At 46.8% G+C, this 26,552-nt stretch overlaps 1 protein-coding gene across 1 annotated transcript; it reads left to right on the forward strand.

The window, feature by feature from the left end:
* Window positions 1-9,421: 9,421 nt before the first annotated feature.
* On the forward strand, window positions 9,422-23,810 carry LOC116876287 (NXPE family member 3-like). Its single transcript, XM_032872336.1, has 6 exons — window positions 9,422-9,605; window positions 13,596-13,710; window positions 15,556-16,280; window positions 20,757-20,830; window positions 20,937-21,149; window positions 23,134-23,810. The coding sequence occupies exons 1-6, from the start codon at window positions 9,601-9,603 to the stop codon at window positions 23,664-23,666; spliced, it is 1,665 nt and encodes a 554-aa protein (XP_032728227.1). The 5' UTR covers window positions 9,422-9,600; the 3' UTR covers window positions 23,667-23,810.
* The last annotated feature ends 2,742 nt before the right edge of the window (window positions 23,811-26,552 follow it).

The raw sequence follows: 26,552 nt of genomic DNA on the forward strand, positions 1-26,552 counted from the left end.
TTAACAGAAGAGAATGCAGATGGATAATAGATACCACAGACAGACTAAAAATCACGAATTCATACTGATATTTCAAATTTATTTTAGAGTTAGTGGCTTATTTTCTTAATTTTTAATTTTTTTTAAGATTTTATTTATTTATTTGACAGAGTGAGAGAGCACAACCAAGGCAGACAGTGGGGAGAGAGAGGGAGAAGCAGACTCCCCACTGAGCAGAGAGCCTGATGTGGGGCTCGATCCCTGGACCCTAGGATCATGACCTGAGCTGAAGGCAAATGCCCAATCATCTGAGCTACCCAGGCACCCCAGTGGTTTATTTTCTTATTTGAGTTTATATTTGTATCTCATTTCTCTTACACTGAAAATCTAACATTACAAACACAATTACTTTCATGTACTGTTGGTGGGAATGCAAACTGGTACAGCCACTGTGGAAAACAGTATGGAGGGTCCTCAAAAAGTTAAAAATAGAACTGCCCTACCATCCAGCAATCACACTACCGAGTATTTACCCGAAGAACAGAAAAACACTAATCCAAAGTGATACATGCACTCCTATGTTCATTGCAACATTGTTTTCAATAGCCAAGATATGGAAACAGCCCAAGTGTCCATTGATAGATGAATGGATGAAGAAGATGTGGTATTTATAGGGACGCCTGAGTGGCTCAATCAGTTAAGTGTCTGCCTTCAGCTCTGGTCATGATCCCTGGGTCCTGGGATGGAGCCCTGTACTCCTTCTGCCTTCCTTTGCCCTTGTACTTGCACGCTCACGCTCCCTCTCTCTGACAAATAAATAAATAAAATCTTAAAAAGAAAAAAGATGTGGTTTTATATATACAATGGAATATTATTCATCCATTAAAAGAATGAAATCTTGCTATTTGGAATGACACGGATGGAGCAAAATAGGTCAGAGAAAGAAAATACTATATGATTTCTTTCATGTGTGGAATTTAAGAAACAAATAAGCAAAGGGAAAAAAGAGAGAGAGACAAGCAAAAAACCAGATTCGTAATTACAGAGAACAAACTGATGGTTACCAGAGGGGACGGGGTGGGGAGATGGGAGAAATAGGTGACAGAGATTAAGGAGCGTGCTTGCTGTGATGCACACCAGGTGATATTTGGAATTGTTGGACCAATAGATTGTACACGTGAAACTAATATAACACTGCATGTTAATTAACTAGAATTAAAATAAAAACTTTAGGGGCACCTGGGTGGCTCAGTGGCTTAAGCCTCTGCCTTCCACTCAGGTCATGATCTCAGGGTCCTGGGATCGAGCCCCACATCAGGCTCTCTGCTTGGCAGGGAGCCTGCTTCCTCCTCTCTCTCTCTCTTTCTCTCTCTCTCTCTCTCTGCCTGCCTCTCTGCCTACTTGTGATCTCTCTCTGTCAAATAAATTTTTTAAAAAATTAAATAAAATAAAAACTTTAAAAAAACCCCTTATTTGCTGTATTCTATCATATTAGAAAAAGTAATTTCAAAGTAACAATGCCACTATTAAAAATAACAACAGGGGCGCCTGGGTGGCTCAGTGGGTTAAAGCCTCTGCCTTCATCTCAGGTCATGATCCCAGGGTCCTGGGATGGAGTCCCACCTCCGGCTCCTTGCTTGGCAGGGAGCCTGCTTCTCTTTCCGCCTCTGCCTGCCACTCTGCCTGCTTGTGCTCTCTCTCTCTCTCTCTGACAAATAGATAAATAAATAAAATCTTAAAAAAAAAAAAAAACCACTGAATGAAGTTAAAGATCTATTTATAAATGACCAGGGTTGTATCGAAAGGACTCAGAAGCCAACCTGAAGAGCTTTCCACTAGACCAAAATAAATAAATAAATAAATAAATAAATAAGGACATTGGATTGTCAACAAGGACAAAAACTGCTGTACCGGACTGAAACACAACAGATGTGTTTAAATCCACGAACTTGTAACACTTTGGAGAATTCTAGGCAATCAAATCATTATTTTAAAAACTGAAAAGTAAAGGAAAAGAATCAAGTTTTTATCCTGTCTTTCCATAACCAAGCGGTTGGCAAGGGGAAATTTCTCTCTACAACAGTACTCCAGCTGATAAATCCGGAAAGAATGACAATACTGGAATATCATCATTTCATAACTCCTTGTGAACTGATAGAATTAGTCTGTAATCATCAATAGCAGCTCATAGCATGAAAAAATAGAGATATCCAGACAATATTGTTCCTGAGGGAAGCAGAGTCATTACTTTTGAAGCTCTGTGCCTCCCCAGAAATGGAATCTGAGTTTGATCAAGCCTCTAGATAATAATTACTAATTAACAGGAAATACAGAGGTTGAAAGAAAATGTTAAACAGTATTGACGTGAAAAGCCAGACCATAGGAAACTCTACAGAAAAAACAATCTGGTTTCTTCAACCAATAATTGCAAATAGGGGGATGGGGTAAGTGGAGGAGAGGGGCAGGTAGACTGGAAAAGATGGAAGAGACAGCTGACAGTCACAAAGTGCAAATTTTCTATGATTTGAACCAACTGTAATACTCCTTTGTAAACTTTTTTGTCCTTAGAACGCATCCCCCTAACCAAGTACAAAGAACTGGGTTGTCAAGTCCCTTGAAATAAATTTGTTCTATTTGTGGTTGTTAGTAATTTGATAATTATTTCGAGTTGTTCATTGTGTTCCCAATTTCAGGGGCTGCACTTTTAAGGTTTTTTTTTAAAGATTTTATTTATTTATTTGACAGACACAGATCACAAGCAGGCAGAGAGGCAGGCAGAGAGAGAGAAGGAAGCAGGCTCCCTGCCAAGCAGAGAGCCCGAAGCAGGGCTTGATCCCAGGACCCTGGGATCATGACCTGAGCCGAAGGCAGAGGCTTTAACCCACTGAGCCACCCAGGGGCCCCGAGATTTAAATTTTTAATAGGTATTGCATATATATGAATCAAAAGGCAAAACTGTACAGCAAATTATGCAAAGAAAAGTCTTGTTTCCATACCTGCCCTTCAAACTCCATTCCCTTTCCATCTATAGGCAATTATTTTGTTTATTTATGCATCAGATACTTCCTTTTACAAATATAAGGATTTTTACAAATACAAAGATTTAAATGCATATATAAAAATTAGTGTGCATAAATTTACTTAAAATTTTTTTAGAAAATATAATAAAACAGAGGAAATGTGTAAAACAGTTCAACAAATAGTTATAAAATGATCATTCGTATAACTCCCACCCAAAATAAGAAAGAGAACAAAACCCTCACTCCAGAAGCCTCTGACACCATGTCTCTCCCGAGTTATAGCCCCTCCCCTTCTCCTGTCATGCTAGATGTACTCATTATTCTTTTATAATATTTTAATATAAGTTTTTCCAACTGATAAGGCATTCCCAAACAATATGTGTGCATTTTGCCTGATTTTCAGCTTCATGTAAATGAAAACATACACTATGAATTCTGTTTGTCTGGCTTCCTATGCTCAAATACAGTATTTAAGTATCCTTCATGTAATTGCAAACCATCCATTTCCACTGTCATACGATGTTTCGTTGTATGATTATATCACACTATATTTTTACATTGTACCGTTGATGGGCTATTATGAAAAATTGCTATGTTTTTGTGCCTCTGACTTTATAGCCTGCATGGACAGGTGTTTCTGTAGGGTGTCCCCTGGTGGTGGCTTTGCTGATGACAGAGTAGATTTATCTTTTGACGTGCTGGAGTCTGCCAATTTTTCAAAAGTGGTTTTGCCTGTTTACTCTTTCATAAGCAGCTCGAGTTGTCCCATATTTTTACCAGCATCTGATATTATCATTTTTAAAGATTTTATCATTTTTAAATATTTGGCAAAATTTGTGCATGTGTAATAGCGACTTACATGGTTTTCATTTCAATCTCTCTGGATTACTTATGAAAGGACATTAAAAAAAAAAAAAAGAGGGGCACCTGGGTGGCTCAGTGGGTTAAGCCTCTGCCTTCAGCCCAGGTCATGATCTCAGGGTCCTGGGATCGAGCCCCGCATTGGGCTCTCTGCTCAGCGGGAAGCCTGCTTCCCCCCCTCTCTCTGCCTGTTTCTCTGCCTACTTGTGATCTCTCTCTATGTCAAATAAATAAATAAAATCTTTTTAAAAAAATAAAAGACAAGAAAAAAAAAGAAAAAAGAGTTTGGGATGTTTGGATACCTGATGGACCTGGCACGTTGAATGAGAAGTCCGTCCATTCCCCGTAGCTCTGCAGTGCGACTGCCTCATAAATCAGGTGTCGGTTTATCGGTTTGTTTTAGGCCTGTCTATTCTGTTCTATCTGTTTGTACCAGCACCAATACTACCCAGTCTTCATGACTGTAGTTCTGGAGTAATTCTGCATTTCTACACGACAAAACCTACGCTTTTGTTCGTTAAAGGGGTCTGGGCAGGGGTTTTGTTGTTGTTGTTGTTGGCCTTTTGTGCTTCTGTAGAAATCTTTTAACCAATTTATGAAATTGAAAAGAAAATTCCCGTTGGATTATGTTGTGATTATATTGAATAACTGTGATTATACTGAATTTGTAGTTCAGTTTGGTTTCAGCTGAGATATAATGAACATCTTTCCACTCGTACTATTTTTGTCATTGATTTCTGATGTAATTACATTGTGACCAGAGAATATGTCATATAATTTAGTCTTTTGAGATTTGATGAGCCTTGCTTTTTGGCCCAGTATACAACCAATTTTTGTGAATGTTCCACATGCGGATTCTGCAATTTATAGTTCTATTGTCAATGTAGGACTAGTTGGTTTTTTAAAGTATTTTACTTATTTAGGGATGCTTAGCTGGCTGAGCATCTGCCTTAGGCTTGGGTCATGATCTCAGGGTCCTGGATTGAGCCCTGCATTGGGCTTCCTGCTCAGTGGAGAGCCTGCTTCTCCCTCTCGCTCTGGCCCTCCTCCCCGCTTGTACTCTCTCTCTCTCTTTCTCAAATATTTAAGAGGGAAAACACACACGCACCAGTGCAAGTGAACCGGGGTCACAGAACGCTCCTTCCTTTATGAAACCCTCTTTTCTCTCAGCTTCCATAATATTCCATCCTTCGATTCAGACATGAGTGACCTAAAAAATAAGGTCCACACAAGAGTCCATTTTACTGGGAAGAGTGACATCAGAGATACCTGGCTGGCTGGCTTGCTTGCTTGCTTCCTTCCTTCCTTCCTTCCTGCATGGACGGGTGTTTCTGTAGGGTGTCCCCTGGTGGTGGCTTTGCTGCTTCTTCCTTCCTTCCTTTCATGGCTTTCATAGAGGTGGTTGCAAGGTCAGGCTCCTGACACAAAAATGGCACCCTTGGGGGCTCCTGGGTGGCTCAGTCAGTTGTCTGCCTTCAGGTTGGGTCCTGATCCTGGGGTCCTGGGATCAAGCCCTTCATTGGGCTCCCTGCTCAATGGAGAGCCTGCTTCTCCCTCTTCCTCTTTCCCTCTCCCCACTTGTGTTTGCGTGCTGGCTCTCTCTCTGTCAAATAAGTAAATAAAATCTTTTTTAAAATTTGGCATCCTTGGGACGCCTGGGTGGCTCAGTTGGTTGGACGACTGCCTTCGGCTCAGGTCATGATCCTGGAGTCCCGGGATCGAGTCCCGCATCGGGCTCCTGGCTCCGCAGGGAGTCTGCTTCTCTCTCTGACCTTCTCCTTGCTCATGCTCTCTCTCACTGTCTCTCTCTCAAATAAATAAATAAAATCTTTAAAAAAAAAATTTTTTGGCATCCTTGGTGTAAACAACAGTGGGAATTTCTCCTACTGCTTAGGCAGGCGGTAGCAGTGGTGGTGAGTGCCTGAGCAGTCATGTTCAGAGCATGGTGTGGAGTATAATTCCTAGAAGCTTAGCATTCAAGCTTGCTTTTCGAGTCTCCAAGCAGTATTGGGGGTACCTAGAATCCTCCTATTAACATCCATGATTCTTTACTCGGGCGAATTAACTCCTATTTCTGGAAAGTAAGATCTCTGATTAATCAGAGTAAGCAATCATACTGCCCCTGGTGACTGGCAATTACAGTTTCATGTGGTAAGGGGTGAGCTCTCAGAGTATACAGGGTAGGCATGTGGCCCAGCCTTTGGGGCCTAGGGAAGAATTCCACAAAGGGAAGATACTTGAAGTGAGTTCTAAAAGAGGATTGTGGGGGCACCTAGGTGGCTCAGTGGGTTGAAGCCTCTGCCTTCGGCTCAGGTCGTGATCCCAGGGTCCTGGGATCGAGCCCCACATCGGGCTCTCTGCTCAGCGGAGAGCCTGTTTCCCCCCCTCTCTCTCTGCCTGCCTCTCTGCCTACTTGTGATCTCTGTCTGTCAAATAAATAAAAATAAAATCTAAAAAAAATAAAAATAAAAGAGGATTGTGAGTGGGGCGCCTGGGTGGCTCAGTCGTTAAGCGTCTGCCCTCAGCTCAGGTCACAATCCCAGGGTCCTGGGATCGAGCCCCACATTAGACTCCCTACTCACTGGGAAGTCTGCTTCTCCTTCTCCCTCTCTCTGCTTCTCTCTCTCTCCCTCTCTCCCTACTTCTGTGCTTTCTATCTCTTTCAGATAAATAAAAAAATAAAATCTTTTAAAAAAAGATTTAAAAAAAAGAGGATTGTGAGTTAGCCAGGCACAGAGTATTCTAGGAGATTCTAGATCAAAGGGCATTCCAGGCTGGGAAACAGAGATGCCCAGGGATGATATAAATCACATGGCAACATTTTTGAGATGGGGACAGGGAGAGGGAAAAAGTGAGAGAGGAGAATTAAGCAAGAAGAAGATCCCTGAGGATTTGTATACTATGCCCAAAGTGGTTTCTTGGACTAGTAGCACAGCTTGAGCCCTTGCCTTGGAATGTATACCCTAGGAAAAGGTAGATGCTTGACGCTTCCTGGCTATGATTTTAGATGAGTACATACTCTGTAGTCAGCTCTCAACCTTGCCTGAAAGTTCAGGAAGGAGCTAGCTGAAAGTGACCATAGCCAGTGATGGAAACCCCTGACGCAGAAAGAAACCAGCGTGCTGGACCCGCACCTTGCAAACTCCTGAGCACGACTCCCCTCCCTATGTCAGCTCTGACCCAGCTCAGCCAAACTCAATTCCCTTAGAGACTTTGTTCTCTCAAGTTCTCCCCCAGACAAGCTTCCTCCCTCCCCATGTCTTCTATAGTTTAGTTAACAGCATTTTTCTCTAAAGCTGTATCTTATTGTTCTATATGGATAGATGTTTCTGTGATTTGTCCCGCAGAGCTGACCACGTGGACCTCCACGTACACAGGCAGGCCAAGGAATATTGTTTGTGAGACTTGTGCCATGTGAATGACCTTGGGAGCCTGATGGTTTGAGATATATCATCTGGCCTCCAGATCAGAACTGTTCTTCTGTTCTGGATGCCAAGAGCTACAAATCTTGTCTCACATCCCCTCCTGCTCCAGGCTGGGCTGGACCCCTGGCATGGAATCCAAGAGGGGAGGCAGACACACATAACCCAGGCTCCTTGAAAATACAGGAAAATGATAACATGGAAATGCAGCTCGCTCCAAACTACACATAGGCCAACAAATGTTTAATTTCAAACCCCATTACTTGCCCTATAATTACGGCCCTTTGGGGGATGGCCAGTTGGAAGCCTCACCTGACGGGAGGACACCTCATCCAGGCCTCTCCATTGGAACCCCAGCCTGGCTGTTTCCACAAGCTTCCCCCAGCTGATGAGTTGAATGTTGTAAGTACCTGAGCTGATGTAACGAAGCCTTATTTTCATTTATTGCCTACTGTTAACCTACATCCGTATGTAGATTCCTTTCCTCTTCTGTGTCTATCAGGTTTCTATGATAATAATACAGTTTTCTTTCCTTTTTGAAACTGAAACACGGCTGTTGTGACTCTTCTGTTCAGAACGCTTCAGTTTACTGGGGAAGAAAACATTTTATATCCCTTCGTGTTGGCCTGGCTGCTAGAAAATGCGAAGATGATTGCTCACACGGAGCAGTTTCCAAGCAACAAATTCACCTACTGGTTTGCCTGCCTCTGCCATTAGACACACAATTGTCTCTCAACTCCAGACTTACCCTTCCATGCTCGACTTTGGGAGTCTCGGGCTGGAACTCTGCAAACATCTCTGCTCTACCTGCTGGTTGCCTCTTAGGACCTTCTAGTAGAAGATGCCAAAGGGAGAGGGCAAGGCTTCAGGAAAGAGAGGGGGACTTGCTATTCCCATCTGCTTCTTACGGGATTGCTGCTTGTGTCCCGTTCCAGTGAGCATCAGCTGCCCTCCTCATGCTGACAGCACCTGATTGTTGCACAGAGGCTGATGCAGTGGTGCTTTTCCCACCACTTTCAGAATGAGTTGAACAGTCCCCTTCTACAGAGTGTTATCTCCATGGACTCCTATGTTTCTAAATTTTCATCATTCTAACAACCTCTCTCGGCTCCCTCAGTCCCAAGGGTGGTGGCTGCTTCCTGCGGTTGGAATCCACACTACACAGTGTTCTCATTCTGCTTTTCTAGTTACCTCTGCATGACTCCGTGTACATGGTTAATGATTCATTATATTAAATTCTGTGTGTGATCTGGTGGGATTCCTGTCTCCTTACCAGACCCTGACTCAAATACTTTCCTCTCTGCTTCCTGAGTTTTCCTTTTTGTAAATCAATCTTTCTTATCTCGTCTGGTCAAATAGTTTGTATTATGTATTTTGGAAGGAGAATCAAAATAATATTTTCCTATATAAACTGTGGATTTTAGAGTTTCTCTTTTCCCCCAACCTTCCTTGCATTTCCTATAGCCACAGCATTGAGAACCCTTCTCCCAGCTTGAGCCCCTTTTTCTCCTCTTAGTGCTTGAGTGCTACCTAGAAGACAACGAAAATTCACCCTCAGGAAAAAAGCACTCAGTCTTTTTTTTTTTTAATATATTTTTAAAGATTTTATTTATTTACTTGACAGAGAGAGACACAGCAAGCAAGGAAACACAGCAGAGGAGTGGGAGAGGGAGAAGCAGGCTTCCCATTGAGCAGGGAGCCTGATGCGGGGCTCGATCCCAGGACCCCAGGATCATGACCTGAGCTGAAGACAGATGCTTAATGACTGAGCCACCCAGGTGCCCCAGCACTCAGTCTTTAAGCAAGGACATCATCCCCTGAAAATTCCCCACATCTGCTTAGGTATGGGATTCAAGCCTAGTTTCTCTCTAGAAAGGACACATACATGGCCCTCTCCCCAGGATGTTGCTCTGTTCTACAGATGTCAGTAGCAAAGGCCTTCTAGTGAGTGGGAAGAGGAAGTCATTATGCTTTGTCTGGGGGTTTGGGCCATAGTGTTCTACAGTGGTTAAGCACCTCTTGCCTGCAGACTTATTCCCACATTTCTTCTTTGCTGTTGTGTTTTCAGACTCTAAGGTTATTCTGCTGCAAAGCGTGGCTCTCTTTCCTACAACAGTGGTCATCTCTGCACATTGGACTTCATTCTGGGTGCCTGACTGGCTCCATCATCCACATGTTTGGAGATGCTGTACTTGGGAAATATTTGAAGCACTGGCATGATGTTACTCTGTGAGTTGCTATGAAGAGAGGAAACAAGACTTTGGGGACTTTGTAGAGGAAGGAAAGAAAGAGTAAGAAGCACTGGGAGGTATCCTGAGATGAGGTAAGCGGGCTTACGCTTCAGAAAGGAAATGTGAGCAAAGGAAGTAGACACATGGGCAGACTCAGGTTGTGGGAACAGGGAATTTGGGCTACTTGTCAAGCATGATTTGCCCAAATCATGATCTGGGCAAATTACTGTCTTTAATGTTATGTGGAATACAAAGAAAGGCACAAGATATGGTGCCTGGTTTTGAGAAAGTGATATATAGAACTAGAACATTGGGTAATGCCCACAGAAGGGGGGTATGAGGCAGCGCCAAGTGGTCAAGAAGACAGGAGACTCCGGTAAGGCTTTAGGATGGAGAAAGTAGTCAACAGTTTCAATACTGCTGGGAAACTTGAGAAAGCTAGTGGAGAAAGAGACCTCAGAGATGGCAGTTAGCACTGGCAACCCTGTGGAGAACTGGAAGCAGGGTGGTGGTGAGATGGATCTTTTATTTCTAGAAGATTGGAGTGTCTCTAGGATAGAGATACCAGATGTCCACCCCTGAAAGCCAGTAGCCAGCATCCAACTGTACAAAGACAAGGATAATGTCTAAGCCATCTTGGAGTGTGGTGCTACACACTAAACAGCTGACCCTGTAGTTCTGTAACCTACTTCATGGTTTCCCTGCAAGCTCATTCTCATTCATGAACTGAGTGAAAGGGGAAAGGGAGGTGGCATTGGGTGGCAGGGGACCATCGTGGTTCTTATTTCCCTTTTTGCTCCTATCGACCGTTGCCTGATGCACGGCAATCATCTAGGTGGTCCTGAAATCAGTGCTGGCTGGGGAACCATGCCTGCTGATTGCCACCCAAATTTCAAAAGTATGTTCAAGTCTAGGTACAGTAGTGACTAACTCGTCCACTAGCTGAACAAGCTTCTCTGACATGACTTTGCTGGCACCCCTTTGGGGATTGAGTTATGACATCGACTTGACTTGTCCCTGGGCAACATTTATAATTAGGTAGATTGATTCCTCCTCTTGGTCTGCCCTAGCTGAACGTGTCTGCCTAGGTCCCAGAGCTGTGTTGGGGGAAAATATGGAGCCTACAACCTAGTCCCAGGAGTGAAAAGGAGCAACTGAGGGGTAGGATGTCTGGAATTTCTAAGGGAGGGTGGTCTGGATTCCTAGGTCTTTCAACACCCCCAACAAGTAAGTGCAGAGGAGGACATAACTCCTTCTTAAAGGAGGAGCTGGAAGGGGAGGAATCAAAGAGGAGGCAGCAGCTGCTTTATGAAGCTGGGAAAGAGATACCTGGCTCCATCCCAAGTGAAATTCTCTTATTAGTATTTGCCTTAGATTTGATAAGATGTTGAATAAACATGATGTGGTAATAATCTGGAAGCAGATGCCTAACAACATAGGATGACCGCATTTATTACAGCAGTGCCAGTAGCTCTTACATTTTTTTCAATTTTTAAAAAGATTTTATTTAAAAATTTTTATAAAAAGATTTTATTTATTTGAGAGAGAGAGCGCGCACTAAGGGGGGAGGGGCAGAGGGAGAGAGGGAACAGACTCCCCCGATGAGCAGGGAGCCTGACATGGGCCTCGATGCCAGACCATGGGATCATGACCTGAGCCAAAGGCAGACACCTAACCGACTGAGCCACCCAGGGGCCCAGTTCTTAGATTTTTAAAGAAGTCTGTCCAATGTTATAGGTGCAAGAAAGCAGGGCTGGAGTTTCTAGGTGCTTGATGGAGGTGAGTAGGTGAGTAGAACTTGGGGCCAAGTCCTCGCATTTCAAGAAAAGAGATGAAATGGGAATGTTATCTGGAGTTTGATAATAGCCATTGGGGAACCAAATCTCTTTCAAATACTTCCCCCTGCCTCCCATCTTCATTGGGGCAGAAGCTAAAAATCTGCCCAGGTGTCCTGTGTTGCTATTATTATTCTTGCTGTCATTATTGCTTCACATTTTTATGGGGCCTCATAATTTTTTTTTCTTTTTTAGAGAGAGAGCAAGCAGAGGGGAAGGGCAGAGGGAGAGGGAGAGAGAGAGAATCCCAAGCTCAGCACAGAGCCTGACCTGGGGCTCGATCTCACGACCCTGAGATCATGACCTGGGCCAAAATCAAGAGTTGGATGCTCAACTCACCGAGCCAGCCAGGCACCTCTGGGACCTCATGATTTTAATTGCACTTGCATGTTATATATTTACTTGGTCTCCACATAGGCACTGTTGGAGACCATAATACAGAAAATTATAATGGCATTGGTAACACCACTTACTGGCTTTATTGCTTTGGCCCGGGCCTTTTTGCTCTTCTGGATTAGAGAACAGGCAGAAATTAATGCAGATGGTTGGGGTGCCTGAGTGGGTCAGTCAGTTAAGCATGTACCTCTTGATTTCAGCTCAGGTCTTGATCTCAGGGTGGTGTGTTAAAGCCCTGTGTATGTATCTATGTATTATGAATGAATGAATGAATGAGTAAGTAAGAAATGAATGCAGAAGGCCAAGAGGAGTCTAGGTTTATCCTCAGCTTTATGGTCCCCCATCCTACCCAACATCCAGGTTGCCACTGCGTCTGGCAGAATGAGCTCTTTGCCATTCCCAGGATTCATGCTGGACAGCAGAAGGCCTAGTTCTCAAGCTCCAGGCCAGGTTTCTAGTGGAGGTATCTCCCTCTGGCTGTAGACCGCTTGAAATAACCCCCAAGCCTGTGTGCCCTATAGAAGTAGTCTTCTGGGCCTTCCCTTGGCTTTGCTCCTGCGCCACTAGCTCCTTCTTTAGCTCCTGACTCAAGTCCTTGGTCTTCTCCTACTTTAACATGTCACCGAGGCAGTACTTAGGGCTATGCCTATCTTTGCCCTCACTTAATCCTGTCTTTTCTTGGGATTTAGCAGAGGAGGAAGAGAATTCCTCCCAAAAGGTACACTTTTTATTTCCACAATTAAACGGTGATTGTGTAGGGGCACCTGGGTAGCTCAGTCCGTTGAACATCCAACACTTGACGTCAGCTCAGGTCATGATTTCAGAGTCATGAGATTGAGTCCTGCACCGGGCTGGGCGAGCCTGCTTGAAATTCTGTCTTTCCCCTCTCCTTCTGTCCCTCCCCCAGTGCTTTCTCTTGGAAAAAAAAAGTGATCATATAAATAACACATGCTTTTTACTTGGATTTGAACAACACGTGGAAATATAAAGAAGAAAATAAAAGACCCCTGAAATCTCATTACCTTGAGATAACTAATTATTTGGTAACCATCCTTTCAAGAACCTCTTTATGCATTCAGGCATATGTGTGTATAGTTTTACATGAATGGGATCATATTACACATCCTTTGTGTGTGTGAGTGTGTGTGTGCGTGCACACGTTTTAAGTCACGGATTTTTTTCTCTCTCCCTATCTCTTCTTCCTAAATAAACAGCCTGTCTCCCTGTTTCTGTCCTACATATGATCAATATTATTATCTGCTGTGTGCTCTCCTATATTCTTCATATCCTATTACTATCATACAGATATATATGTATGTTTACATATCTATGCTTATATAATAGTATATATTTTATAATATATATATATATATTATATAATATATATATATATAATATAATATATTTTATAATATAATATAATATAATAATATAGATAGGTTTTTTCCCCCCTTGGTTTTGAAATGTGATATCCTTCAATTCATACTTTCTTTCATCATGTTTTCTTTTTCTTGCTAGTTGTTATTCAGTTGTAGGAACATATCAAAACATGCTTATCTAATCTTCCACTGGTGGATATTTCTGTTTTCTTTTTCAATTTGGGAATATGATGAATAAGGCTGCTATGAACATTCCGATGTGTTTTTTTGTGGACATAAATAGAATTGCTGGATCGTAGTTGGTCCAGGGGACTTGCTGAAACTTCTCCACTGGACACCTGAACTTGGGCAGAAGCCTTCTCATCCATAGTCCTTGTCATTATTGGTCTTCTTTGTAGGGGAGATCGTAGGAAACTCTTACTTCTCCATGTCCATAATGACACTCCTTCTGATTTTACACTTATCTACCTAGGCTCTTGACCATGTGCCAGATGTCTAGTAAACCACTCCAGGTTCCCACAGACCTGTTCATCAGACAGTTCAAGTGGCACACGACCGTGATTGTGGGATCAGTTGTTGCAATTTGTGTAAGTATATTTCCTTCCATTCGTCTCTGTCCCTAAAGCTTGAACCGGTTCCTTTCCAACTAGGAGAAAGAGGCTGAGGGAAGCTCTCCATTTTGTCATTCCCTTTTTCCTCTTTCTAATCCAGAAACAGAAGTGACATAGAGGGACAAGCTCTTAGAAAAACAATGAGCAGGCCGCCTAGGTGGCTCAGTGGGTTAAGCCTCTGCCTTCGGCTTGGGTCATGATCTCGGGGTCGTGCCCCACGTCCGGCTCTCTCCTTGGCGGGGAGCCTGCTTCCCCCCTTCTCTATGCCTGCTTCTCTGCCTACTTGGAATCTCTCTCTGTCAAATAAATAAATAAAATCTAATATATATAGGTATATATATTTAAAAAAAAAAGAAAAAAACAATGAGCAAATTATGTCGGGAGGGGTAGCTGTAATGGAGTTGGATATCAGGACCGTGGAACTTAAAGGAGAACAGGAAATTGGGGAGACAGAGAGTGGAAAGCCACCCAGGCGTCCCTGAACTGCTCCTTTTTAACGTTATAAAATAACTCCGTTTATCCCTTCAATTCCAGTCCAACACCTCAGGATCTATTCTAGTCTTCCCTTTTCCATTATCTGTAACTCCTTCAACAATGAGAAACTGGTTTCTCATTATCCCCAACGCATCGACTTACTTGCCTGATTTCCCTGTATGAAACCAATTTCCCCCACCTTTTCCTGCTCTTGCCCAGCAACTACCCTTCTCGACTACCCTCCTCCACAAACCCCAAGGGTTTATTGCTCTATAGTGATATGAGGAAATGCCATCTCTTGGAGTAATCTTTTCCTCTGTCAGGATCATATCCCTGAAATATATACTTTATCCTAAGATGACACTTTTCTACTGAATTATCATCTCCTATTCTCTGATAAAGAACCTAAAGCAAGAAAGGATGTTCAACAAGACATTTTCAGGGGCACCTGGGTGGCTCAGTCGGTTAAGCCTCTGCCTTCAGCTCAGGTCATGATCCCAGTGTCATGGGATCAAGCCCTGCAATGGGCTCTCTGCTCGTCGGGGAGCCTGCTTCTCCCTCTCCCTCTGCCTGCCGCTCTGCCTGCTTGTGATCTTTATATCTCTGTTGAATAAATAATAAAAATCTTAAAAAAAAAAAGAAAAGAAAAGAAGAGATTCTCAGGTTCACCAGAACTAGTCATAACAACAACATAAACTCATCCCAGGTTAAATGACAAAAACTTTGAACTGATGCCCAGAAAAAGGAGCTGTAAAAGTGACTCAGTTTGAAGACCACTGTTATCTAGCATAACATAAATGATTTGTGGGTCCCCTGGGTGGCTCAGCTGGTTAAGCACCTGCCTTCACCTCAGGGCATGATCCCAGGGTCCTGGGATCGAGCCCCGCATTGGGCTCTCTGCTCAGCAAGGAGCCTGCTTCTCCCACTCTTTCTGCCTGCCGCTCTGTCTACTTGTGATCTCTCTGTCAAATAAAGAAATAAAATCTTTAAATAAATAAATACACAGATAAATAATTTGTTCTTTGTAAATACATAGATGTATATCTTTAAGGTTTCTTTTTACTTTTTCCTCTATTTATTCCTGATAAAGCTTCTTTTGATGTGTAAGGTGTAGATTCTATAAATGACCAACCTTGGGAAATATAGCAAAACCCACAGACATATGGTTTTAAACACAAGTTGGTATCTGCATACGTGTTTGGTGGTGATTGCGACACCAGCTTTGGTTCAGAAGCAGCATGAGGTAAGGCAGGTAGGAGAACTAGGTCTGGTGGACTGACAATGCCTTCCCCGAAGAAAGGTGAAGAGACACGAACGACTAACAGGTTCTTCTTTCTTTACCCACAGATCTTGTACATCAGAGTTTCCTGGCATGACAGCACCATTCCTCTGCCCCCACAGCCTCCCCCAGCCTGCAAGTCTTCTGCCTCTCTCCTCCAGGAGCTCTCGGACCTGACCCATCTTCTGCACTGGCCTCCTACCCCAGGAGATGGAGGGAACCTTTTGTCCTCTACCAGTCCCCAGACCTCCACTTACCACCTGAGGGGACCTTCCCAGGCCAGCTACACCCTGGGCAGCTACCTGGAGGCCATTCTTGTCGCCAGAGACCACCAGGGCAGGCCCAAGACTCATGGTGGGGATCTGTTTCGGGCACAGCTCCTGGGTCCCTACCTGAAGGCAGGAGTTCCTGGGGATATCCGGGATCTGGAGAACGGCACCTACCTGTTGACCTTCCCCCTGCTCTGGGCTGGACAAGTCCAGGTGCAAGTGCGGCTGATCCACTCCAGCGAGGCCGTTGGGGTCCTGAGGGGAATCTGGAGAGACCAGTGGGCCACGGTCGATTTCACAGGCTATTTTCGAGGACCCACAGGACATGAAGAAATTGTGACTTGCAATGTGAACCCCCTACTAACTGGGGAAGAAGAATCCACCTGTCACTATAGGGATGAAGATACTGGTGAGCTCTGGTTCTGTGCTCGGCCTCCCACCCTGCCCTGCGACTCACTGGTGGGCCATTCAAGTGGTCATTATTGGAACGTGACCACACCACATGAAGAGGCCCTGCTGGCATGGTAAGAAACCCAGCATCATCTGGGATAGCTGCCCTGCGCCCCCAAACCCTGGTCCCTGTGATTTTTCTGCCCCAGCTGCTACCTTTATTCATCTGTTCCCTTCTATTAAACATGTTTCCTACTGTGGGCCAGGTCTCCTACTCACTGCTGGCTACTTTTATGCAATGGTTGGCATCCCTGCCCTCTACAAATTTTCAGTGAGGAGACTCATGGCTTTTGAAAACCCACAGTGTGATGAGTACTTAAGTGTAGTATTCACAGAGTGATGTGAGGGCACGGACAAGGGGCACCCCACCTGGTAGGTCAGGCAGGTGGCAACTTAGCTAAGCTTCAAGGAGAACCAGGGACCTCTGGCAAAAGAAAAGCATTCCAGGCCTCGCTGCTCTTCTGATGGCTCTTGGGAGGAGAGAAGTGGTGCCGAAATCACCAGCATATGTGGTCAGGGAGTATGGAGGATGGATGTGACCTCCCTGAGTGAGAGGGGGGCAGAGCTTGCAGCCTGCAAGCTGGGAAGGGCTGAGAACTGTCCTAAGTCTTGGGGGAGCAAGCCTCCCTGGGGGGAAAGAGAATGGGAGGGAGGGGAGACATGGCAAACAGCCTGGCTCACTGTGAGCCTTACTGTCCCTGAGATCTGAGGCGTGGTGGGGACAGAGAGATCCCAAGGAGAAGAGAGGTATTTTGAGAGACCCCAAGAAAGAGGGAGGCATTTTTTAAGGCAGGAGACGTGGGCATCTGGTCTCCAGCAGGGAGAATAGGAGATGGAGGCAAAAACAGGGTCCCAGAAGAAGGCAGGGGTGCGGGGACATCCTCACTGAGTGAGGAGAGAGAAGAGCCAGAGGTGTTTGCGGGGAGGGCTGGCAGCTGGGATGTGTGCTGCTCCGTGGCCCCAAAGAGCACAGAAGTTCTCACAGGCTCCCATGAGGATGGGAGGAGGTGAGCCAAGCTGGAGATGCCCGAGCTGCCAGGGTGCCTGCTGGCCCCACAAGATGCTTGTCTCTGGGAGGCTCTCGGGAGCTCAGACTGGGGAATTCCCACTAACACTGACTTCCTGGCATGAGAATTTAGTGCCAAGAAACCTTGGTCTTTCCAGACCAATTCTTATGCTCCCTTTGGTCAGAAAGGGAGAACCACACACCCTTTTTGCATTGGTCGATTAAAAGTAACTCTAAGACGAAATTACAGGAGCCATCTCGGGATGGCGCTTGGGGTACAGCCCAGGAGTCTCTGGAGTGAGAGTGTGTGGGTTCTGATCCCTGCTCCACCTGCTCCAACTTGCCAGCTTCTATCTGTGTGATCTCTGGGAAGTCACTTAACCTCTCTGTTCTCTCATCTCTAGAGGGGAATAATAATAGAACTTCCCTCAGAGACTTGTGGTAAAGAACAAATAAATGAATGTGTGTAAAGTGCTTAGAACAGGGACAGCATATAGCGGCTCTGATGGCTCTTACAATCGTGTCCCAAGTATTTTGATGCTGTCGAGTGGCCCCTGCTCTATCGGACGTTGTCCAAAGGCCTGGAGGTCCTGGGGATGGGAGAGCAGGGCAGAAGTGGCCCCGTCCCGCGGGAGCCACAGTGTGCTGATAGAAGACGGGCGTTAAAGAGACAACCACACATGTACACATGTGGCAAATGTGTAGTTGACATGCATTTGCAGCCCCAAGATCAGGTGTTTTCTTTACATCAACTTTAATCCCATCTGAGGACCCCTGCAGCTGGGCTGGTGGCAAGAGCTCCCTCACCTAAGGTCCTGCAAAGAAACTGACACCTTGGCCATCTGGGATCCTTCTTTGGTCCTCTGGTCACCCCAAGGTGCCCACTGTCCAAACTTGTGTAATCTTGGGGTCTGCTGGGAGGGCAGCCAACCTCACCTGGGTACAGCTTGGGACCATCTTTCACCTGCTTCCGGAAGCTTTCGCCTCTAGAGGGCGCTAGAGCCCTGACATTCAAGGAAGGCCATACACCGGCATTTTTCTAGATTGTAGGAATATTCTCATCCCTTTCTCCCCAGAAGCAAATTCCTCTCTCCTCCTCAGACACAGCCCTTCAGACAGTCCTTTCCTTCATTCAGCAAATGCAAGCTGAGCACATCTGCCTGCATGAGCCTGCTGGAGGCACAGGGAAGGCAACCACATGTACCCTGATCCCATAAAGCTTCCTTACTACAGGAGGGAGGGTCAGAAACAGTGAACATGGCAATACCTAAGTAGTGTATAGAATGTTAGAAGGAGATACGGGGGCACCTGGGTGGCTCAGTTGGTTAAGCAGCTGCCTTCAGCTCAGGTCATGATCCTGGAGTCCTGGAATCGAGTCCCTCATCGGGCTCCCAGCTCCATGGGGAGGCTGCTTCTCCTTCTGGCCTCCCCTCTCATGCTTTCTCTCTCAAGCTCTCTCTCAAATAAATAAATAAAATCTTTAAAAAAAAAAAAAAAGGAGATACGGGCTGGGGGAAATTTAAAACACACAGGAGGTGATGATTAGGAGTATGGTGGGCTGTATGGTTAGGAGTATGGTTGCAATGTTAAACAGGGGTCAGGGTAGACTTCATTAAGAAGGTGACATCTGAGCCAAGCCTTGAAGGGGATGAGAGAGTTGACCCAGGCTATACCCCAGAGAAGAGGTTCGAGGCAGAGGAAATGCCATGGTGTACCTGGTGTGTCTAAGGAACAGCAAGGAAGTCTAATAGCTGAGAGGGGGCAGAGGACAGGGAGGTGGCAGGGGAAGACCAGTAGCATTAAGGGAAGGACATGGCATGACCAGGAAGGGCTCTGTAGGCAATGTAATTTTGGGTGTAAGTGAAAAGGGAGTCACTTGCAGGATTTTGAGCAGAAGACAGGCACCCCGATCACATTTTTAAAGGGTCTCTCAGACCGTTGTTTTGAGGATGGATTGCAGGTTAAGGGAGAATCAGGGAGACTGAAAGGTGGGAGGCCTTTGCTTCAGGTGGCGGTAGTCAAGGTGTCTAAAGTGATTCATTTCTGGGTATACTCTGAAGGCAGTACCTATAGGATGTCCTGAGAGAACATGGATGTGCCAAAAAGTGAGAGCTCGCAGATGAGTGTGGGGTCTGGGGCCTGCTCACGTGGAAGGACAGTTACCATCAGCTAGAGTGAGAAAGTAGCAGGTGGGGTGTAGGGGGTTGGAGAGGGGGAGTTTGGTCATGTGTATTAGACACCGAGTGGGGATGTTGAACAAATGACTAGACTCACAAACCTGGAATTTGGCAGAGAAGACTGGGCTGGAGATCTTGGCTGAGTGAGACCACCAAGGTAGGGAGTGTGATCTGGAAAGAGAAGCCAAGGGCTGTGGCCGGAGCCTGGGGAGAAGGGGCTCCCACAAGGGGCTACTTACTAGGGGAGGGAGGGGGTCCCAGGGACCAGGGAGCGACTGCTGGTTTGATGGTGGTCAGGGAGAATCCAACAGGAGTGGGCTCAGTGAGACCACGAGGAGAGTCAGCACTTCTTGCAAAACGCTCCAAGCCTATGAATCTTTGTTGTTGTTGTTGTTGTTGTTGTTGTTTGTTGTTGTCATTCTTTGTTGTTGTTGTTTTTAAGAGAGTTCCACGCCTGGTGGAGGGGGAGCGGTAATCTTAAGCAGGCTCCACCACACTCAACCCAGATCCCGAATCGGGGCTTAGTCTCATGACCTTGAGATCATGACCTGAGCTGAAATCAAGAGTTGGATACTTAACGGATTGAGCCACCCAGGCGCCCCAAATCATGCTTTTAATTTCCTGTACTTCTGATGCCTTGACACCTTGGGGCCTTGGGGACTGAGGAGGGGTGGCCACTCCCGGATTAGCTAGCTCCTGGAGAGAGCAAACAACCTGACTTCAGCACAACCACCCACTCCTGAGTGCATACCGCCCCCTGCCTCCTTTTCTCGGGCTCTTACAATCCTAGCCAACACACCCGGCCACTGAGGGCCGGTACTGACCATTAGAATCTCCCTCTATAGCCCAGAGACTGCCAACATTACTCAAAGGATCCAATCCTAAGCACCCCCGCTGCTTGCCCTTCCTTGCCTGTTCATTCCTATGAAAATCACAACAAAGGTTTTGCCCTCTGCCCTTGCTCCCTCTGTCCCCGACTGACTCTGGTGCTTCTCTGTGTGCCCCTGCTTCTCAGGAACTCTGGGTAATACCTTATCTTTCTCATGGTATCATCTCCTGATCCGTTGGCCTCCCCAATACCTAAATAAAACCAAAATCCCGGGTACATTGTAAAACAGCTCTGCTTTCTGCACTGACGGAATCCCCAAGGCAAAGGACCCGGGTCCCTGGATCCCTGAACTCCAGCTTCCAATCCTCTCCTGCCCCCAGACCCTCCCTGTCTCCCAGAAGCCCTGACACTGGACAGAGGCCCTTGACACTGAGGACATCCTTTCCTGCAAGAAGCCCCATGTCACTTCAGCCCAGGATTCTTTCCCATCACACATTCCCATTAAGGGCTCCCCTCTTGCCAATTGGTTTCTCTTCAGGAATGTGACAGACAAAGTCCTCCCTCAGGGTATTTCTCCAATCTGGGTGGCCAAGGAGAGCAACAAGAGTCTGGGTAAGTGACACCTGGGCTTGCAGAAAAGGCAGCATTTATTCCGTGCCCGTGGCTTTGGACTCTTCTGTACCCACAGATTGCTTTGCTTACAAATAATTATTTACAGTTGTGTCCCCTCAACAACCGTGCCACCCTGGGATCCCGGGCCCGAGGCCCTCTGGCTTCTACCACCGAGCTGTGTGGCACTCACTGTCCTGCTCTGGCCGCTCCTTCTCCACCGCTGCCAGCGTCCTGGGCTGCCTGGCTGGCCGCATCGTCCACATGATGGGGGACTCCACGCTCCGGCAGTGGTGGGAGTACCTGCGGGACACCGTGCCCTGTGAGTGGCCCTGAGGGGAGAGGGCGGGGCTCCTCGGAGAAGGAGAGAAGAGCCAGGGCTTTGAGAAGGCAGAGAACGTTTTAGGACAAGGACCTGAAAGATCCCTGGGGAAGGACCGGATGTCTGGGTTTGGGGCAGAAACAGGGATGGGGAACAGGATGCCCAGTTACACATAATCTCAACAATTAGGTTGATGATGGGAGGCTCTCACAGGAGGGGGAATGTGTTTGAAGAATGATGAGTACATAACCCTCGCCGGAAGTGAGGATTTGCGCGCGGGGGCGGGGGGTGGGCAGTAGATACTGAAGGAATAAAGTTCCAAATTAAGAAAAATATTGTAGGGAAACCAGGGACTTATCTTGTGACATTGGGGAGATGCTGAATGTTTGCAGAGTTTTCAGTTTGCTGGATTGATTGGATTGAAAAAGGAAAGTCCAAAGACCAGTTCTACGTTAGGGGAGGTCAGCATGGAGGCTGGGGTCAGCAGTACAGGAACCATCATCCTGAAGGAACCGACAGCTTGTTGACTGATTGCTTCTAGAGAGGGGGGAGATGCCCAGGTAACTAGGGGTAACAGGAAACGGACTCAGAATGGGAGTTCCTGGCGGGCCTGACTAGATGTGGGTGCAAGAGGCAGCATTGGGAGGCGATGGTGTATTTATTTTATATTCTTCACATTGGGTTGAACAGGTGAGGAGGGGTCTTCCGGGGAGGGTGTGCATGAAGCTTTTGAACACAGGATTAGAACTGAATGGAGGTGTCTGAGCTTCAGATAGAGTTTCATGTTTATTCCCTGGAGGAGAAAAGTTAAAAGAGGTGAGTGTCGTGCAAGCTGAGTCCCATCTGAGCCTCCACGTTGCGCGCACAGATCCTAACATGTAACGTGACATGGGTTATGGAGGATGCTTGACTGGGGAGTGGGGGCAACATGACAGCCGAGGAAAGAAGGAACGTCAGCACCAAACCTTACCTCCCCTCCCTGTCCCGCCATCACCCCAGAGAACCGTGCAGGACCCACAGGGCACAAGAGGGATGTGGGCTGACATTTGCTTACAGAAGTCCTAAAAGTACCCACTGCTCCCACCTAGAGGCCTTGAGGTCTGTGGGATGTCGTCTACCCTCCTGCTGCAGGAATCGAAGGCGCTTGCCTCCCAGGAGGATTAGCCTGGGTGAAGCCCTTTCCTTTGGGAGAAAACAAGAGCTCCAGTTCCAACTAATCTGATGTGTAGGCAACGTCAAGTGACCCCCCCCCCGGGTCACTTTGGGACAATTCTGCACATGGCAGGTGGAGGAGGTGACTTTCCTAAGCAGGAGATGTCTCTAGAGATGAACAGAAGCTCGAGTCAGAAAGTGGGGAAAACCAGATCCTCTGCTGGCTGATGTGGCACCTTCCTGTGAGACAGAAAAAGGGGTCCCCTGTGCCCACAGAGCCCTGAAGCACAAGGTGGGGCAAGCAGGCAGGGACTGTGTGCAGAGGAAGGAGGGCCTTTCCCTGCAGTGCATCTGGCTCTCTATCAGGGCACACAGCTGAGGGGACAGACCAGACGTCAGAAGCCTCTGGCCCCCAGCTGGCCACCGTTGCACAAGGACAGAAACTGGACAGCCTTGACTGTCTCGCCTGGGGCAAGTCTTCATCCAGGGCTGGCCGGAGGGAGCTGATGGGTGAATCCGAGTTGAAGTGCTGGGACAGAGAGGAGACTGCAGAGAGTGACCACATACTGCTAAGAAAGGCGGGGGCAGCCAAAGGAACATCAACGGGACAAAATGCTCCAGGGGGCCAGGGAGGCCCAGGACCGAGAAGAGGTCTGGGGACTTGGAAACGGGGAGGTCACTGGCGATCTTACAGATTAGGGAGAGCACAACCTGCTGATACGGCCAGAGGCTACTTGGGTCCTAAGAGGAAAGTGATGCCAGATCTTATGTTGTTTAAGGAGGAAGTACACGCCCAGATTAACCCCTAAGCCTCCTCTTGTCCTCCCCACAGCTCTGAAGCCTGTGGATCTACATGCCACGTATCACACGGGACCCCTGATGGCAGTGGAGACCACTCGGGGCATCGTGCTGCACTGGCGGGCCCACAGCTGGCCCCTGCGCTCCCTGCGCACACCGGTGGCCTCCCTGCACTCTGTGGTGCGGGAACTGGGGGGCCTGGCTGGGGGCCCCCACACCGTGGTGGTGCTGGGCCTGGGCGCCCACTTCACCACGTTTCCCCCGTCTGTCTTTGTGCAACGCCTCGCAGGGATCAGGGCGGCGGTGGCAGCGCTGCTGGCCCGGGAGCCCCACACTCTCGTGGTCATCAAGCTGGCCAACACCGGCTACAAGTCCGTGTATGGCAGTGACTGGTTCACCCTCCAGGTGAACCGGCTTCTCCGAGCTGCCTTTGCCGACCTCCGTGTGGCCTTTGTGGACGCCTGGGAGATGACCTCCAGTCTGGGCCTGCCCGACAGGATCCACCCAGGCCGGCTTATCGTCCGCAATGAAGTCAATGTCTTCCTGTCCTTCGTTTGCCCCACGTGAGCGCTGCTGCGGGTCCTGGCCTGGGTGGACGGAGAAGCTGATGGGATGATCAAGCCTGGACGTCCTTCCCTTCAGCCGTCCTCACCTCTTCGCTTACTTTTCTCATGCCCAGGCTATATATCAGTCAGCAAGAATTGTGAGGGAAGCCTGGTAGTGGTCCAGCGACATCTGTCACATCCGTGCCTGCAAGGATTGTCATTTTATGTGCTGGAGTCTCCATTTAGAGTGTCAGCGAGCCTTCAAAGTCAAACTTCAGTCAAACAAGAGATTACTGATAGGACCCGGCAATTCCTTTTCTGGGTATTTATCTGAAGGAAAGGGAAACACCAGCTCAGAAATGTATCTGTACCCACCCCCTCCGCCTTCACTGACGGCAGCTTTATTTACAACAGCCAAGACATGGAAGGAACCTGAGTGTCCACCAGTGGATAAATGGATAAAGGAAATGTGGCCTATATGAGATGGTCATGGACCCTGGGAACAAGGCCCTCCCTGTGGACTCTCATCCCTTTCCTGCAGAGCAAAAACCGAGGAGCAAACTCAGAACACTTCAAAAGGATCCCAGACAGACGGTCGTCAGGTCGCCAAAATTGACTTTTCATTGACTTTCCTTCTCATTTTAATGCTAAAAACATGCCCAGAGGTGGAAACTCCACATGCATATGAAAGCCCAGGGTATGAAGGAGCTTGTTTTGTCAGCTGAGCTGCCGCCCACTTTCCTGGGATTCCCCACCTCAGTCCCTTTAAAACTTGCCCTGGCTGTTTTTGAGAGAGCCAGTGTGACACCTTAGTCGTGAGTGTGTTTCCCTTCTGCGGCTGCTGTTGCCCCAAGAAAGCCTTTCCTGTACCTTTAAATTTGGGGTCCAGCCTTGGTTTCTATTGTAGCTGGGTACAAGGACCCAAGTCTGTATATACGAGTCTGATAACGTATATACACAATAAAATATTAATCAGCCATAAGAGAGAAAGAAATCGGGATGCCTGGGTGGCTCAGTCATCAAGCATCAGCCTTTGGCTCAGATCGTGATCCCAGGGTGCTGGGATCGAGTCCCACATGGGGCTCCCTGCTTGGTGGGAGGCCTGCCTCTCCCTCTCCTACTCCCTCTGCTTGTGTTTCCTCTCTCGTTGTGTCTCTCTCTGTCAAATAAATAAATAAATAAAATCTTAAATAAAACAAAAAAAGAAAGAAATCCTGCCATTTACAAAAATATGGTTGGGTTTTGAAGGCGTTATGGTTCATGAAATACACCAGAGAAAGACAAATGATCTTACTTACATATGGAATCTGGGGAAAAAAAAATAAAAACAAAAAAAAAACAAAAGACTTGGGGCGCCTGGGTGGCTCAGTGGGTTAAAGCCTCTGCCTTGAGCTCAGGTCATGATCTATGGGTACTGGGATTGAGCCCCGCATCAGGCTCTCTGCTCAGCAGGGAGCCTGCTTCCCTCCTCTCTCTCTCTGCCTACCTCTCTGCCTACTTGTGATCTCTGTCTGTCAAATAAATAAATAAAAACAAAAACAAAACAAAAAAAAAAAAACAAAAGACTCATATGGAGAACAAAGCAGTGGTTGCCACAGGTGGGGAAGGGGGCACCATGGGTGGAGGGGGTCAAAAGGTACAAACGTCCAGCTCTAAAATAAATAAGTCCTGGGGATATAGTGTACATCATGGTGACTACAGTTCATAATACCGTATTGGATCTATGAACACAGTTAAGAGTAGCTCTTAAAAGTCCTAACAGAAAGAAAAACCTTTTTAGCCATGTTGGAGATGGGGGTCAACTAGACTTATTGTGATGATCATTTCAAAATAATACAAATGTCAGGGGCACCTGGGTGGCTCAGTGGGTTAAAGCCTCTGCCTTCGATTCAGGTCGTGGCCCACTTCCTCCTCTCTCTCTGCCTGCCTCTCTGCCTACTTGTGATCTCTATCAAATAGGTAAATAAAATCTTAAAAAAAAAATCATTATGTTGTGTACCTGAAGCTAATACAGTTCTATATGTCAATTATATTTTAATTCAAAAAATTAAAAGGAGTGTTTCTTGGGTTAGTCGTGTGATAGACTTTTCCCAAGACCTATCGGTGTTTTTAGACAAAGGAATATCGTCTAATTTGGCATTGCTGTCGATAAAAAAATAAGTTATTTGGAAATATTGATTATAACAACATATTTAGAGCTTTTACTGAGAAAAAATAATTTTTACGACATAAATATGAAATAGTTGAAATTCCACATCTTTAAACGTCCTGCAAATATCGCCAACCCAAAACAGATCATCCGGGATGGTGTAATAATAATCAGTACAGTTGTCTTTGTTTTGCTAACTTTTATTTGTGTAAAAACACTTTCTCAGTTATGTATTAGGAAGGTAGACTCCTCAGGGCAGAGAGATCTTATTTGGCAGATTATGATAACTTAAATATTCACCATAAGGCATGGGGCTGTGGTTGTGCTCTGACCCGGGTCTCACACAGCTGATAGGCGCAAACCCACCATCCAGAAGGAAGGTGACCCGGGGCACAGGGAACCTGACCACAGCTCTGCAGGGCGTTCCCCTTCCCCCTGGGGTCCTGGCTGCGGTCGCCGCCCCCATGCACCCCTCTCATATTCGAGCTCCCCCTGTCTGGGTCCTCCCGGTCTCACCCTCAGCACACACTTGTGTTGTGTAAACGTTTGTTAACCACTTCCTCACAGTTGCTCGCCCTTCGGTGACCTTCCCGGGCCCTGACGCATTCGCGTCTGACCTGCGAGTACAGCGAAACTGGGGAGGGAGGGACTGCGCGGGGCCAACCGCCAAGGACCCCGGAGACCCCTGTGAGCCCCAGAAGCTGGCAGAGGTGGGAAAGACCCTCCCCAGAGCCTTCAGAGGGGGCATAACCCCGCTGA

This window comes from Lontra canadensis, unplaced genomic scaffold, assembly GCF_010015895.1.
Source record: "Lontra canadensis isolate GAN:19392208 unplaced genomic scaffold, GSC_riverotter_1.0 scaffold45, whole genome shotgun sequence".
Lineage (NCBI taxonomy): Eukaryota > Metazoa > Chordata > Mammalia > Carnivora > Mustelidae > Lontra > Lontra canadensis.

Excerpts from the sequence above, each read along its gene's own strand:
- LOC116876287 (XM_032872336.1), top strand. Across the intron at positions 13,711-15,555 it reads GATCAGTTGTTGCAATTTGT|ATCTTGTACATCAGAGTTTC; the intron begins GTAAGTATATTT and ends CTTTACCCACAG. Across the intron at positions 21,150-23,133 it reads CCTGCGGGACACCGTGCCCT|CTCTGAAGCCTGTGGATCTA; the intron begins GTGAGTGGCCCT and ends TCCTCCCCACAG.